This window comes from Urocitellus parryii, chromosome 4 (genome assembly GCF_045843805.1).
Source record: "Urocitellus parryii isolate mUroPar1 chromosome 4, mUroPar1.hap1, whole genome shotgun sequence".
Classification (NCBI taxonomy): Eukaryota; Metazoa; Chordata; class Mammalia; order Rodentia; family Sciuridae; genus Urocitellus; species Urocitellus parryii.
The window spans coordinates 20447555-20462850 of NC_135534.1; the positions used below are offsets into that span (position 1 = coordinate 20447555).

The 15296-nt window shown below is 45.7% G+C and overlaps 1 protein-coding gene across 1 annotated transcript in view; it reads right to left on the reverse strand.

Annotated features, from left to right (window-relative positions):
* The window catches only part of Cstpp1 (centriolar satellite-associated tubulin polyglutamylase complex regulator 1), a 193828-nt gene that overhangs the window by 5569 nt on the left and 172963 nt on the right, over positions 1-15296 (reverse strand). Inside the window, exons 5-6 of the mRNA XM_026399062.2 lie at positions 2008-2093; positions 156-351 (exon numbers count right to left, since the gene is read on the reverse strand). Coding sequence (XP_026254847.1) covers positions 156-351; positions 2008-2093 — 282 coding nt within the window. The remainder of the gene's footprint in view (positions 1-155; positions 352-2007; positions 2094-15296) is intronic.

Below are 15296 nucleotides of genomic sequence, written 5' to 3' on the forward strand. Positions count from 1 at the left end.
TGAGCCATGGGGAAGGCTTTTTAGTTATAACCTGGTTTCAGGGCAAATGGCCCTGTTATGATTTATATCATGACCATCAAGGGCCATAGAAGCCCTGGGCCAATCAGAACATCCCATCAGAGACCTGTTCCCAGGCCAGCAGCCCCATTTCCCACCTGTACTTGTGCCGGTCACACAGGTTTTCCAGGCACTGGTAGAACAGCGACGCCTCCACTCCCTCCAGCATGCCAGCCTCGCCCAAGGCAGGTCGCTGGCGGTGCTGCCCACTGAATGATGTTGGCACAATCACGGTATTGGGGTTCTTGCCTGACAGCAGGTCCTGATAGATGGCAGCCACGCTGTCCAGGAATTCTGGTGCCATGGGGGTAGGAAGACACAGTTCATTTCAGGGAGGACATATTTGGTCCTTTCACTGTGTCCTCCCTTCTCTGCTGACAGCGTCACCCCAGCCTCCATGTGCAGTGCATGGCGCCGCAAGAGCAGAGCGTCCCAGCACAGGGTTTGATTGCCACCCTCCAGAGCTCAGAGGTCCTACCCTATGGGCAGTTGTTCCCAGACTAGGCAAGATCCCCACTGCGTACTTTCATAGCACCCTATACTTTTTTTGCTAGCACTTATCCAATGACAAGTTTTCAGTGCAGTTACTTTGGTTAACCTGTCTCCTTGCTGGAATGTAAAGACCTTGTTTCAAGGCAGGAGTCATGCCTTATTTCTTCCCTGTTCCAGCATTTAGCACTGTGGCTGGCACATATTAAACGTTAGAAGAACTGTTTTGAAACAATGGTAAGCCCTATCTTGTGAGGCCACCTGCCTCTTCTAAGAAAGCATGCTGGAATCCCAGTGAAGAATGAGAAGCCTCCAACTCACTAACCTAGTAACTGCTTGAAATTGTTTTCAGGTTTTTATAGTTGAGTCATTGTTAGCAATCAGTGACTTGCAGCCCATCTTGTCACTCACACACAGCTCTGCAGGGTCAGGATGCTAGAGACCCAAGTGGGCTGCCCTGTCCTTCTGGGAGTGCTGTGAGAGGAGGGCCCCGAAGGCAGTGAGGGGAAATGGTTTTCCCAAACATGGCTGCTCCTTCTCTGGGACCCAAGAGCTTTAGAGAAATTGGAAATAGTTGCCTGGTGCTGCTAGGAGCAGGTGGCAAGACCCCAGGCTTCAGCCCCTGCCTGAATAGCCCTTGGGCTGCCATCAAGTAAACAGAATGTGGCGCCTGAGTCCAGGGCTGGCTGGGGCCACCAGTTGGCAGGACGGCCATCTCCAAGCTCCAAGGACAGCCTTCTATTTACTGGAAGAGCCTGTTTTAAACAAGTTTGTTTGTGGACACAGTCAGCAATTTCTAAACCCCACATTCCATTTGATGTTGCTTATATATACATTTGTAATTATTCATCTATTTTTATGCCACCTGATTCCAGAAGGGATTTAAGGGCGTGGCTGGTGTGAGTTGGGGAGCAGAGTGATTTGTGAGATAGAACCGCTGTGTGCTTATTTAAAGCTATGAGAGTGGTAGGATGTGTGTCCACACATGTGCCCAAGGGCCAAGGCAGTGGCTCAGAGCTCAGGATTTACAGCCTGCCTCTGTTCAAGTCTGGGCTGCACCACTTATTAGCTGTGTGACTTTGGCTACTTACCTCTGTAAGCTTATCTCTTAAAGGACCTATCAGGGTGTTGAAGATTAAAGTTCTCAGGGCTATGCCTGAGACATAATAAGCATTCAGTAAGGAGTGGATGCTATTAATGTTGTTATCACTTAAAACAGATTTGTTGTGCTGCTGGCTGGAAGCAGTGTGGTTTTCAATGTCTTCAAGAAGTAGGCTCTGCAGACTGAATCTGGTGATCACCAGTGTGGATTAGACATCCTGTTAGCGCCCTTGGTGCAGCACACCCCCAGAGGAAGTGGGGAAGGAAACGTGTGCCAGGCACACAGATGGAAAGAACGACGGGGTGGGAAAGGGAGCCATGGCTTAGACAGGAGCCACATGGGACCTGGAACACTCTCACCTGAGTAGTAAAACTGGATCTGGAAGGCAAAAAGGAAATCTGAAAAAGACATCAAGCAGTCCATGGCATCGTCCATGAGCACGATCCTGAAGGGAGAGAGAGACAGCTGTGAGACAGAGTGTGTGTGAGCGTGAGAGAACTCGAAGGGGTCTCCATAGGCCACTTGGGAGAGGGCTCCCAAAAGCAAGCTCCTCCCAGTCACCTCACTTTTTCTCCATCAATTGGACTCTGCCACCAAACTGAGCTGACTGTATTGCACCAAGAGTGGGTTCCCAGTTCAGTCTCAGTGGCACCAGCCAGCAGATGGAGCCTGGGCAGAAAGGTGGGGGTGGGCCGCAAGAAGAGGGTCAGCTGTAATGCAGCCAGGATTTCTTTTCATATACTTAAGCAGTAAATCCTTTCATTCTGCAGTGAGGACCATTTAGTTCAGAATAAATACAGCTGATCAGAAAAGGCAAAAAGAACAGCCGAGAGGTTTCAAGGGGTCTTGGCAAGTGGTACTAAGATTTAATAAGCTACCAAACAGCCAGAACAGCAACAGGCACCTCCACCCTGGGACACAGATGGCAGAAGAGAGGGCAAAGAGCTATTGGGGGCTGCACTTGAGAGGGTCAGAGAACACATCCCTTCTTGGGGTGCAGTGGAGGCTGCTCCCCCTCTCCCTGCTTTAGCGTGTGCTCATGGGCACCGCCCCTTGCTGTCTGTTCTCATAAGCTGACCACCTCTTGTTTTCCCCCTGACTCTAGTTCCTCCACTGAGCACCCACCTCACAGGAAGAAAACCATTTGACTAGTAAAAGGATCAGACCAGGCCATGTTCATACTCTGCTCAGGGTCACATCTGACGGGGGACAGGAAGAGAAGGAAATTAGCACTTGCTGGGCTCCATCCGTGTGCCAGGCAGGGTGCCAAACTCCTCTACTGGAGTGGAGCTGGGCCCCCAATCTGTTTCTGACTGTGCCCTTCTGGCTTTATGTTTTCTTTTTTAAAAACTGCTTGACTGTATTTTTCTAATTCTCCATTTCCCTGTCAGAGGGCCCTCAAACTGGCAGCTAGATCAGCTCCATAGAGCCAGCATTGCTCGCCTCTCAGGGAAGCGGCTTTTTCAAACACAGTGTGAGTGGTGTCCCTGCTAGAGTTGGGCAAGTCAGCTGGACTTGGCTTCAGATCTCCCTGAAGAGAGAAAAAGTTTCCTAGCTAGTCTTTAGTTGTAAGTATGATAATAGAAACAGGCACCATTTACTGAGTGCCCTACTTTAGGCAGGCACTGTAGAAGGTATTTAGCTACATTAACTAAATTGTATCCAAGATATCCTATCAGGTTGTTCTTGTTATTAACTCCATTTACAGGTGAAGAGTCTAAGTGGCAAAGTAGTCAGTTTGCCAAAGTTCCACATGGCTGATGAGTTTACACGACTCCATAGTTGGGTACTGTCAATGAGTCACACCACCTCTTAAAAACGAAGAAAAGCAGAATAGAAACACTGAAATTTTATCTCTTAGCTCCTGTGGATAATTTATGTTCCTTCTTTTTTTTCTCATCCAGATCTAAGGGCTTTAACTGTTTCTTATGTGCTTCTTGGGGAGGAAAAAAGCCACCTCCAAAAAAATACAGGCTAAAGGGTAGCAATGCTGCCGAGGGCCACAGGAGGGCACTCTGGTCCCTCCATCAGTGGCTCATGGGATTACACAGGCCAAGCAAGTAGTTACCCATCTCTTATAACCTAAGGAAAACCAGGGCAGGCAAAAGGAAGATAGAGGACACTGAGCCCAGTTATGACATCTGGATGGGGAGAGAGAAGTAGAGGGCAGCGAGGTAGAAGGTGATGGAATAAAGGCACCCAAACCACAGAGGAAAAGGGAGCACTCCCAGGATGCTCAGGGAGGAGCATCTCAGGAGAAGAGAAGCCAGAGAAATTCCTGCCCCACACCCAGCACCCCAATGGCCCAAAGCTAATGATTTCAGAACTGCATCAGGCTGAGAGCAAACCCTTCAGGAAAACAGGAGGGAGACTCTGAAGCCTTTGAAATTGATACATGCTTCTCCTTTATCATTAACCTGGAACCCAGTTGCTCCTGTTTATAGCCATTACTGCCACTTATTTTTTTATATTTATTTTTTAGTTTTTCTTAAGTGGACATAATATCTTTATTTTACATTTATATGGTGCTGAGGATGGTACTCAGCACCTCAGGCATGCTAGGCAAGCGCTCTACCACTGAGCCACAACCCTAGCCCCTTACCTCCATTTATTATTTGCCTTTTTATTTATTCATTTGTGATGGAATTAATTTGTGATGCAATTAAAATGTAATAAAATTCACCCTTTGAAAATGTATAATTTTAGTGCTATTCAAAGTTTTAGTATTTCAAAAAATTGTGCAGCCATCACTACAAATTCTAGACGTCACCTCCCTTTGTAATCCCCATTCATCAGCATGCTTCCGAGACAGGTCCTATCACTGAGGCTTTGAAGAAGATCGCCACGGGCATCTTCCTCTTTCAGCCACAGGTTGGACTATAACACACCCTGCTCAACAAAGAGGAGCGCATCCTCCCTAGCCCACACGGGGCAAAACTGTGTGCATCCTTCCAGCCGCAGAACAGGCAGAGCTTTCTGTCAGGTGCTGTCCTTGATTTTAAGATTAAGCTTACCTCCCCCTGTTTTTGTTTGTTTCTTTGTGTTTAGTGTTTATGATTTTATTTAAACACAGGAGCTATCGACTCATTTTCTTCCTGGTGCAGCCTGGCACTGACACTCTGCTCTGATGGGCTGCTGTTTCTAGGATGACTTTGCCCTTCTTGGAAGAAACACTGTGAGCAAGTGCAGCATAGTAAGATTTGTGGCACATCAGCAGCGCTTCCAACTCCTTGACTTTTCTGGAAGGCACTGGGCAACATGTGCTTGTTTTTCTCATTGCTCCTGTAACCAATGCTGGGCATCAAGATCTGACCCTTGAGTCTCCTCTGCACTCTGCAGTTGATACCTCTGGGTTCCAGGCAGTTATGCTTAATTTTTTTTTTTTTTTTTAGATATCAGGAATTGAACTCAGGGGCACTCAACCACTGAGCCACATCTCCAGCCATATTTTGTATTTCATTTACAGACAGGGTCTCACTGAGTTGCTTAGTGCCTTGCTTTTTGCTGAGGCGGGCTTTGAAATCACCATCCTTCTGCCTCAGCCTCCGAGCTGCTGGGATTACAGGCGAGCGCCACGGCGCCTGGGAGTTACACTTAATTTTGACATATTGGTCAGACTTGTGCCAGATGAACTTCTTGGTCTTTTGGGTTTCACAAAAGGTCTGAGGGGTGGCCATTATGGTTGCCACCTCTGGAGGCAGTGACAAGAAAGAGAGACTAGCCCCTCTTTGAAGATGGGCCCTATGATAAGGCGAGTCTTGGTGGGGCCAGGGTGGCCCTGGTGTGCGCTGCTCCTGTCCTGGCTGCTTGCTTGTCTGAAACTTCTATTGGTTGGCAGGGACAGTGGGCATGTCAAGGGAAACAGAAGCAGGGGCCTTCTTTCTAAGGGTCATGTGGCTGGGATTTGTGTGAAAAGGTCTGAGGAGTTTTCTCCACTGCCAACAGTGATACTGGGTGCCACAAAGCCAATGGGATTCTTGGTTTTCCTACAGCAACAACACCTACTAGTTCTCTCAGCCAGAAACTTGGGAGGCACCCTAGACATCCTGGAAACTCCCTCTCTCCCTCCCAGTCAATCAATCAATTAATCGCCAAATCCTGTCAATCCTATGGCTGAAAGTTCTCTTCAGTCAGCTCTCCACTTCTGTAGCTACCACCTCCCAGCTGGCCTCCACCTCCTTCTTCCTGCTGATGACGCAACTTCCTGCCCAGTTTCCCTGCAGTTACTTGCCTTCTGGTTGGGGATCCACACTGTGGTTGGTACTCAATGCAAACTTGACCATTTTACCATTGCTGCCTAAAATCCTTCACAGGCTTCTGACTGTCCTCAGCACACAGTCCCCCATTCTTGCCCTGGTTTATAAGCTTACCCGATCCATCCATCTCCCCTTAGCTCTCACGACTTGGGGGCCCCCGGGAGCATCCTTCATCAAATGTCAGCTGCTCTAGCCGCGTTCATCCTACAGTCCTCCCCAGGCCTCCTTCCCCAGGTCCCGCACCAGCTGTTCCTCTCCTACAATGCTCCACCCCTGCCCCACCTTACTCCTGCCTGCACAGCTTGAAGTGAGAGAAGAAACCACCTGCCAGACTGCGTCGGGCCCCCTCCCTACCGCAGGCTTCTTTCCGCAGTTCTCCACAGACAGCTCTTTCAGGCTGAACTCAAAACTCCTCATTACCTGTCTTTGCCCCAGGACTGTAAGTTCCACCAAGTGACAACTCTGTCTCCCTGCTCATTGCTTGACTCTGGGGTCCAGCATGTTGCCTGGCACAGAACAAGCACTCAGTAAATATCTGTTAAATTCATGAACAAGTAAGAAAGTTTACACTACTGCTACCCTTTTATTTTCCCCTGGCTAGATGACACCCTGACACTACATTCAGTTCTGGACAGTCCATTTAGGAAGATAAACTAGAGTCATGGAAAAGGGGGTCAGAGGGTTCAGAGTCTAAAAACTATGACATCAGACAAATGTCTGTGTTTAGATCCTTTGGCTTAGCAGAGAAGGCTCAGAGGAAGTGAGGGCTGAGACCCAACTCTTTTTTTGTTTTTTTTTTTTGGTACTGGGGATTAAACCCAGGAGGGTTCTACTGCTGAGCTACATCCACAATCCTTTTTTGTTTCTAGACAAGGTCTTGTTAAGTGGCTAAGGGTCTCACTAAGTTGTGGAGGCTGGTCTTGAACTTGCTAGCCTCCTGCCTCAGCCTCCTGAGTTGCTGGGATTAGAGGCATGCACCATTGTGCCCACTAACCCAATTCTTGGAGGGCCCCTCTGAGGAAGATATCACAGGGATATTGAGTTTGGCTCTAGAAGACTTTTTCAAGCTTCCCAGGTTCAGGATTGTGGCTGCTTTGTGAAGAGTGAGCTGCTTGTTGCTGGAGAAGTTCATGCAGAAGCTGAAAGGCTCATATATCCCAGATTGTTTGCTCCAGTCCTGGCAGAGTGGACCAGAACCGCCAGTGCTGGTTCAGGTGGGGGAAAGTTGGCTGTTCAGAGGCTGTGACTGCAGCAGATGCTGAAAGACTTACATAAAGGTGTTTTTAAAAAACACCATTTGTTTCACTATCCATCTCCAAACAAATACTCTGACCCATGGAAGTTCTGGGCATCTGCATCTTGCTTGGAAATCCTAGCCAAATTGTGGGGGAAATGCAGGCAGGAAGCTACTGGCGCATCTTTGTCTTCTGTAACAGGGACAACCTCAGGTCAAAGGTTGTCCATCTCCACAGACAGCTCTTTCAGGCTGAACTCAAAACTCCTCATTACCCACACCACCACCCTCAGGGGGCTCAAGAAGGAATCTTCTCAGAGACAGGTCATCCACATGTGCTGTTTTCCAGTGGAAGGCAGTTGGCTCAATAACCCTTCCTGCCAGAGGCCTTTTGCTAACATGCCAGCTGCCTCTGACACCTGGAGGAGCCTGACGCCCCTGCTTTGAAGTGGCGCCAGCAGGGAGCTGCTGCCAACAAGAGTCTGTACAGATCTATTGGATCATGGAGGGCTCCTTGCAGGCCATGCCCCAGGGCTCAAGAGAGGGCCTCTGGGGGAGTAATGAAGGCATTTGGGTTCAGGCTGGCTCTAAGCAGAACCATGTGTAGGGTGGAGTCCAGGGCAGGCAACTGGAATGAAGAAAGAGCTCTTGGCAGGGTCTGAGCTAGTCCTAAGGGGTCTGGCCACTCTCTCCCTTGCTGACTTCCAACAGCTGGGATGCGCTGGCCGGCTGGGAGGTAAGTGGGTGCCAAGGAAGCAATAGCTTCCACCCGGAACCTACTGACTTGCCAACTTCCTCTTCACCCCTGAGGGTCAGCCTCCCTGGTCTAGTGGCATGAGCTGCACTTTTTTTTCTGAAGTTTTAGATTAGCTGAACCTGAGATCAAGTCCTAGTTCTACCACTCACCTGTGAAATTACCTTTTCTTTTTGTGCCACAGTTTCCTCATCTGTAAGGAGGAGATAATTCTAGTTCCTATTCCATGGGACTCTAAAGAACTATCAATGTAATGATGCCCTTTGCTTAGTGTACAACAGGCACTCAAGGTGAGTGTTAGTTACCATCAGGAAGTACATTTTACCTGATTTAACGTGCACAAAGAGCCCCAAAGAGCAAATAAAAACAGCTCAGAGGAAGTCAGTGCTGCCAGCTCCTATCCAGGCAGAGGTCTCAGGCGGAAGCTAGCTATTTAGTTTCAAGTCCACTTTGGGGGGAAACCAGTCAGCAGCCAGGTCAGAAAGAAGAGCCACTATTCATGACTGAACTTCTTTTGGGAGAAAGACTAGTGTCCTTCATGGGAGTAGCTGAAGTGTGTCCCCATTTTGGAGCTGGTGGTGCACCTCTGCAATCTCTTTTACTGTCAGGGCCATGAGAGGGGCAGTGATGAGACCACCTGGGGTTGCCTTCCCAGGTGGGATGAACAGGCTGCCATGAAGGTTCAGGACACTTGCTGAGGGCTGCCCCTCTTCCTCACTGCATCAGAAGCATGTGGGTGCTGCACAAACTGCCTCACTCCAGTTCAGGCTCAGATGGCACAGGATGTCCAGGTCATTGCTCTCCCCGACTCTAGCCTGTGCCTCCAGTGCACACCAAACCCCAACTGCCTTCTCAGGCCTAAGAAACCTGCCACAGGGTGTGGGCACTGTTAATGATGATGATAATGGTTAATATTCATTAGGGGTTTACTCTGTCGGCACTACATATTCCCAAGTTCATTTTCATCTCATTAATCCTGTGAGATAAGCTCAGTGACTGTCTTTGCTAGAAAGAGTAGCCCAGCGGGGCAAAGAAATTTGACTAACATTATAAGCTAGAAGCAAGAGAGCTGTAATTCAAATTCAGGCCTCTGTGCCTCTGACCACAGGTCCCAGACCACTTGGAGCTGCACCTAGTAAGAAAAAATGGGCTCTGAGATCCCAGGCGGTGATAAACCTTCCTGCGGGGGTCTCCGTACCTGCTCCTGCCCTCGGTTTTTGAAGAAGGGCTGGAGGCTCAAGGCCTGATGCTGCAGCTTCCCTGCAGACCCTCATTGTTCTGGAGCCTCCCAAGAAAACTGATAGCTGGGCAATTGCTAGGCAGGTCTTGGCAGGATAAAGACCTAGACCAAGGTGTGGCCTGGAAGGCCCTCCCTTCCTCCTTCTGCCCCTGAAGGCCTCTAAATCCAGGCCTACTGGCCTCCCAGTTCCTTGAAGGCATCATTGGTGAAAGTCCGGTGCTTTTCCATCATGATACTCACTTTCTCCAGAATGCTATTCCTCTCAATGCTCTCCACCTCAATCCTACCCATCCTTTTTGGTTTACGTGAAGTATTTAAAATCTCAGACGATTATAGAGAAAAACATAACACCTGTATTGCCAGTAGCCAGTTCTACTAAACCTAAGACTTTACCTTCCTTGCTTCAATTTTTAAAAGTTTTGTAAAATATTAAAGATGCCATTCAACCCCTGCATAACCCTCCCTCATCCCAATTCTTTTCCAGGACCAGCAGGATTTATGGGTTGGAGGTTTAGCATTCTTCTTTGTGTTTTTATACTATAGTAACTCAACTCATACAAATGTCTATATTCTTTTTTTTTTTTTGGTGGTACCAGGGATTGAACCCAGGGGTGCTTTACCAAGAGCCACATCCCTAGCCCTTTTTAATATTTTACTTAGAGACAGGGTCTTGCTGAGTTGCTTGGGGCCTCACTAAGTTGCTGAGGCTGGCTTTGAACTTGCAATCCTCTTGCCTCAGCCTCCACAGCCACTGGGATTACAAGCATATGACACTGCACCCAGCCATATATTCTTTTTTTCAATATTTGTTTTTTAGTTTTAGGTGGATACAATATATTTATTTTATTTTTATGTGGTGTTGAGGATTGAACCCAGTGCCTTATGCATGCTAGGTGGGCACTTTACCACTGAGCCACAATCCCAGCCTAAATTCTTAAAACGTTATATAGTTTTGCTTTGCTTGTTTTTCAAACTCTATGTGTTATTCTGTAACTTCAGATTTTAAGATTTATCAATGTTGATGAGATGGAGAGGGAGAGGGAGAGAGAGGGAGAGGGAGAAAGAGAGAGGGAAAGGGAGAGAGATTGATTAACTGCTGAATAGAACTCCATGAGTGAGTGTGAGGACACCATACCTCCTTTCTTTCTCTAGAGACACACAGTTGTTCCAGTGGGAGCTATTAGAAACAATGCTGTACATTTCCTTATACCCAGGTACACCTCTTGAACTTTTTTAGATTTGTCCAAATTGTCTCAAAGTGAGCATACTAATTTACACTCCCATTCATAGTTTTAAAAAAAAATATTTATTTTTTAGTTGGACACAATAGTTTTATTTCGTTTATTTTTATGTGGTGCTGAGGATCGAACCCAGAGCCTCGAACGTGCTAGGCAAGCGCTCTACTGCTGAGCCACAACCCCAGCCCCCATTCATAGTTTTGAGAGCTCCCACAGTTCTATAACCTCACCAATACTTGTATCATCAGGCTTTTTTTTTTTTTTTTTTTTTTTTTTTGGTACCAGGGATTGAACTCAGGGGCACTCAACCACTGAGCCACATCTCTAGCTCTATTTTGTATTTTATTTAGAGACAGGGTCTCACTGAGTTGTCCAGCACCTCCTTGTTGCTGATACTGGCTTTGAACTAGTGATCCTCCTGTCTCAGCCTCCCCAGCCACTGGGATCACAGGTGTCCACGGTGCTTACCAGACTTTAAAATTTCTGCCAAATTGATAGGTGTGAAATATATCTCAATTTAATTGGCAGTTATTTATACTAGTTAACTGGGGCATGAAAATATGCCCCAATTTTTATTAATGTTCTTCTGTGCCTGTCGATGTCTTTACACTATCTTTTTAGTGGGGTTCTTCATCTTTTTCTTGTTGGCATGCAGGGTTTTTTTTTTTTTTTTTTTTTTGTACCAGGGATTGAAATTAAGGGTGCTTTAACCATGGGCAACATCCCCAGCCCTTTAAAAAAAAATTGAGATAGACAGGGTCTCAATAGTTTTCTTATATCCTTGCTAAGTTGCTGAGGTTGGCTTGGAACCTGTGATCCTCCTGCCTCAGTCTCCTGAGGCAGTTGCTTAGAGCTGCTGGATTAGGTGTGTGCTACCATGCCTGGCTTGGCTTGTAGGAATCCTTTTTTTTTTTAATATTTATTTTTTTAGTTGTAGTTGGCATTGGACACAATACCTTTATTTTATTTATTTTTATGTAATGCTGAGGATTGAACCCAGGGCCTCGCACGTGCTAGGCGAATGCTCCACCACTGAGCCCCAGCCCCAGCCCCTTGTAGGAATTCTTTACAAGAAAAATTCTTCAGACTAAAAATTTCAAGAGACCAATCTCTTGAGACTAAAAAATTCCAGAAGATGGGCTTAGGGTGGAGCTCAGTGGCAGAGTGCTTGCCTGGCAAGCATGAGGACCTGGGTTCAATTCCCAGCCCTGCACAAAAACAAAATTCTTGGAAACATACTCGATAAATATCCTTCTATAGTCTTGGTTTGTTTTTCAACTTTCCTTATGGTATTTTATGTAGAACAAAACATTTAAATTCTTAATTCCTGGTCATCCAGGGGTTAGGGTTTGACATCTTCACTCCTGTGGCCGGGTTTTGACTTGTCATTATGGAATTCCTGCCTCCTAGCTGGCATTTCTCCTCTCTAGGGTATCCACACCATGTTCACAGCTCCCTCCTCAGCACCTGGAAGAGTGCTGGGCAAGTGGCAGGCATTCTCCATGAGCACTGATGACTGAGTGAAGGAATGCGATCTTCACTCAGAAGATTGCAGTCAATTATGTCATGCTTTCCGTGTGGGCTTTTTGTATCTTTTCTTGGTGGGGGCAAGGGGGAGTGAACCTATGGTGCTTTACTACTGAGCTACATCCCCAGTCCATTTTTTAATTTTTTCTTTTCTTTTTAAAGATTTTAAAAAATATCTTTATTTTATTTTTATGTGGTGCTGAGGATTGAACCCAGTGCCTCACGCATGCCAGATGAGCACGCTACCATTTGAGCCACACCCCCAGCCCCATTTTTTTTTTTCTTTCTAATTTTTATTTTGAGATAGAGTCTTGCTAAGTTGCTTAGGGCTTTGCTAAATTGCTAAAGCTGCCCTTGAACTTGTGATCCTCCTGCCTTAACCTCCTGAGTCACTGATGTTACAGGCATGTGCCATCATGCCCAGCTCAAATAGCAAAAGAGTTCTTAAACCAAATAAGCTACAAAAAGCCACAGTGCACAGTGATGGACGCCTGTAATTCCAGCAAGGAAGGAGGATCCTAAATTCAAGGCCAGCCTCAGCAGTTTAGTGAGATCTTGGTTCAAAATAAATAAAAAGGATTGGGGGTGTGGCTCAATGGTAGAGTACTCCTGGGTTCAGTACCTCATACTGAAAAAATAAAATTCTTTTGCTATCTGGTAACCATAAAAATATTTTCTTTTATTCTCTTTATGGGATTATAGTTTTGCATTCACATTTCATAGGTCTGTGATCTATGCGAAGTTGACTTCTGAGTGTGGAACAAAGTAGGGATCTAATTTAATTTTCTTTTATGTGGCTAACCATTTTCTCCTTCATCACTTCTTGAATCATCTGTTTTCCCACTGTTCTTCAGAACTACCATTTTATGTATAAAGGTGGTGGTGGTTATTATTATTATTGTAGTGGGGATTAAACTCAGGGGCCCTTTATCATTGAGCTAAATCCCTAGTCCTTTTCATTTTTATTTTTTAAATTTTGAAATAGGGTCTCACTAAGTTGCCCAGGCAGGCCTTTAACTTGCAATCATCCTACTTCAGCCTCCTAAGTAGCCGGGATAATAGTCTTGTGCCACCCCACCTGGCTCTACATCAAGTTTTTATCAATAAGTGGATCTATACTGGCCTATCTAGTATGCCTGTTTGTCTATGTTACTCTAGTACCATACTTTTTGAATTATTATGATCCCATAGTAAGTCTGGATATCTCATAGGCAAGTAAGTTCATCTCTGTTAATCCTCAGGTCCCATATTAAACATCTCTTCTTCATGGAAGAGCCCTCCATGATTCTCCAGGTTAAGCTGGTTCTCCTGGTCTATGTTCCTACAGCATTGAATACTGCATTTATTTAATGTCAGCTGCTCTATCTAGATTGTAAATTCCACAAGGGCTGAGACAACATCTCTTCTGGTCACTGTCATAGCCTCTCCACAAAGTACAATGATGGCGTGTAAAAAGTAATTCAATAACCATTTGGTAAGAATGGGGAAGGAAAAGATCGTCTGTATTGGGGAAAGACCCTGTGGTACAACAGTGACGGGCGCAGACAGCTAGGGAAGGATACCATGGATAGAGGCAGAAAGAGACACCAAAAAAGCTAAAGCTGGGGCATGGCACAAGGAGGCCACATAGGAATGAAACATCATTCCCCATTCGCAACATTATAATTTTAAAAATAGGTAATGGGAGGGGCTACATGGCAGGTATTTTAATGGATTATATCATTAAATCCTTCAAACAACCGCATTAGTAGGTGCTACAATCATTTCCATTTTATAGATGAAGAATTTGAGAGTTAGAGAAGTCAAGCTAGTGAGTAAAAAAATTGGGATTTGAATCCAGGGATATTTGGTTCCAACACGTGAGTCCTTCGCTGTTAGACTATACTGTAGCTTTGCAACACAGGGACCAGCTAAAAAGTGACTCTGCAATGGAGAGTCATAAAGCTAGATTCTCTAGATGGTTATGAGACTTGCCTCAAGACATGTATTTATAACATAATCATGATTAACAGAGATTTTCCTACTAAATATGTAGTACTCACCATGGCTGCTGGCCTTTGGTGAGGGAGAAGTTAAATCGTGTTTCAGATGACAAAAGAGAAGGGAATGTAACTCATTTTAATCCAGCCAATTCTAAAATGCAGTGAGACAGGCAGGCAACACTTTAAATCAGTGGTTCTCAAAGTGTGGTTTCCAGACCATCAGCATCATCTGGGAATTTTTTAGAAGTATGAGTTCTTGAGCCCCACCTCAGGTCTCTCAGCTCCGGGGATGGGCTGCATGTGAGGTTTAGCAGGCTCTGCAGGTGATTCTGATGCTGCTCCAGTTTGAGAACCACTGCTTTCAATCTCTATCCTTGAAGATGTCCCAACCCTGTGACACTTAGATCTCAAATAATTTGTAAATGTGATGGTCCCCTTAGCCCATCTGGGGAGAAGGCCAGAACCTGCAGGCCAACCACAGCCAGTCTTGTTTTTACCCAATGTTTTTGTTATATTTTATTTTCTGAGTGTTGTGAAGTGAAAAAGTCCCAGAAGGCATTGCCTTTGGGAGCCCAGGAATATTATTTTTAAAAATCTGGTAATAACAATAGTACCAACATTATTATGATAGCAAATGGTTATTATTTATTGACTGTCTGCAATGTGCTAACCAATTGACGTATTTCTGTTGTTGAAATCTCACCAATACCCTATAGTTATTTTTATTACTATTATACTCATTTTACAAATATGGAAACAATACTCAGAGAAGTTAAGAGATATCCTCAAGGTCATCTAATGATGAGGCAGGTGGAATGTACAACTAGGTCTTTCTAACATCATGGTGCCTGTGTTCCTGTAGGTCATGGTTAATACTACTACTTCTAACATTTATTGTAAGTTTATTTTGTGCCAGGGACCCCTTTTAAGCATATTACATAATTTTCCTTCAATTATTACAACTATTATTATTCTCATTTTACAAATGAAGACACTGAGGCCCAACTAAATTACTTTTTCTTAACCATCAGGAAAGCTTCCCAGCTTGGAGAGATGAAGATGCAGTGGTGATCATCTGGGGATACAATTATTTAACTGTCCCACTGTTGCAGGAATACATGAGGTGAAGGGGATCTGTGGCTGGGGCTGCCGTGGTGGAGTCTGTTTGTTCCTTCTATATTTCCAGCTCACACCTGCTGCCCTGGGCCTGACCATGATGCTTATAGCCAGCCCATAAAGCAGGCGCATGTGGAGACACCATGCCTGGCACAGGCTCTGGTGTACAGCTGCCTGTGGATTACATTCTTTTACGTACACATCATCAGACTGGAGCCTCCTTCTGCAGTCTGTCCCCAGACCTCAGGGCTCTGATTAAATAAGCCTGGCAGTGGGATGGGTGAGGGCACTTCCTCTTCTA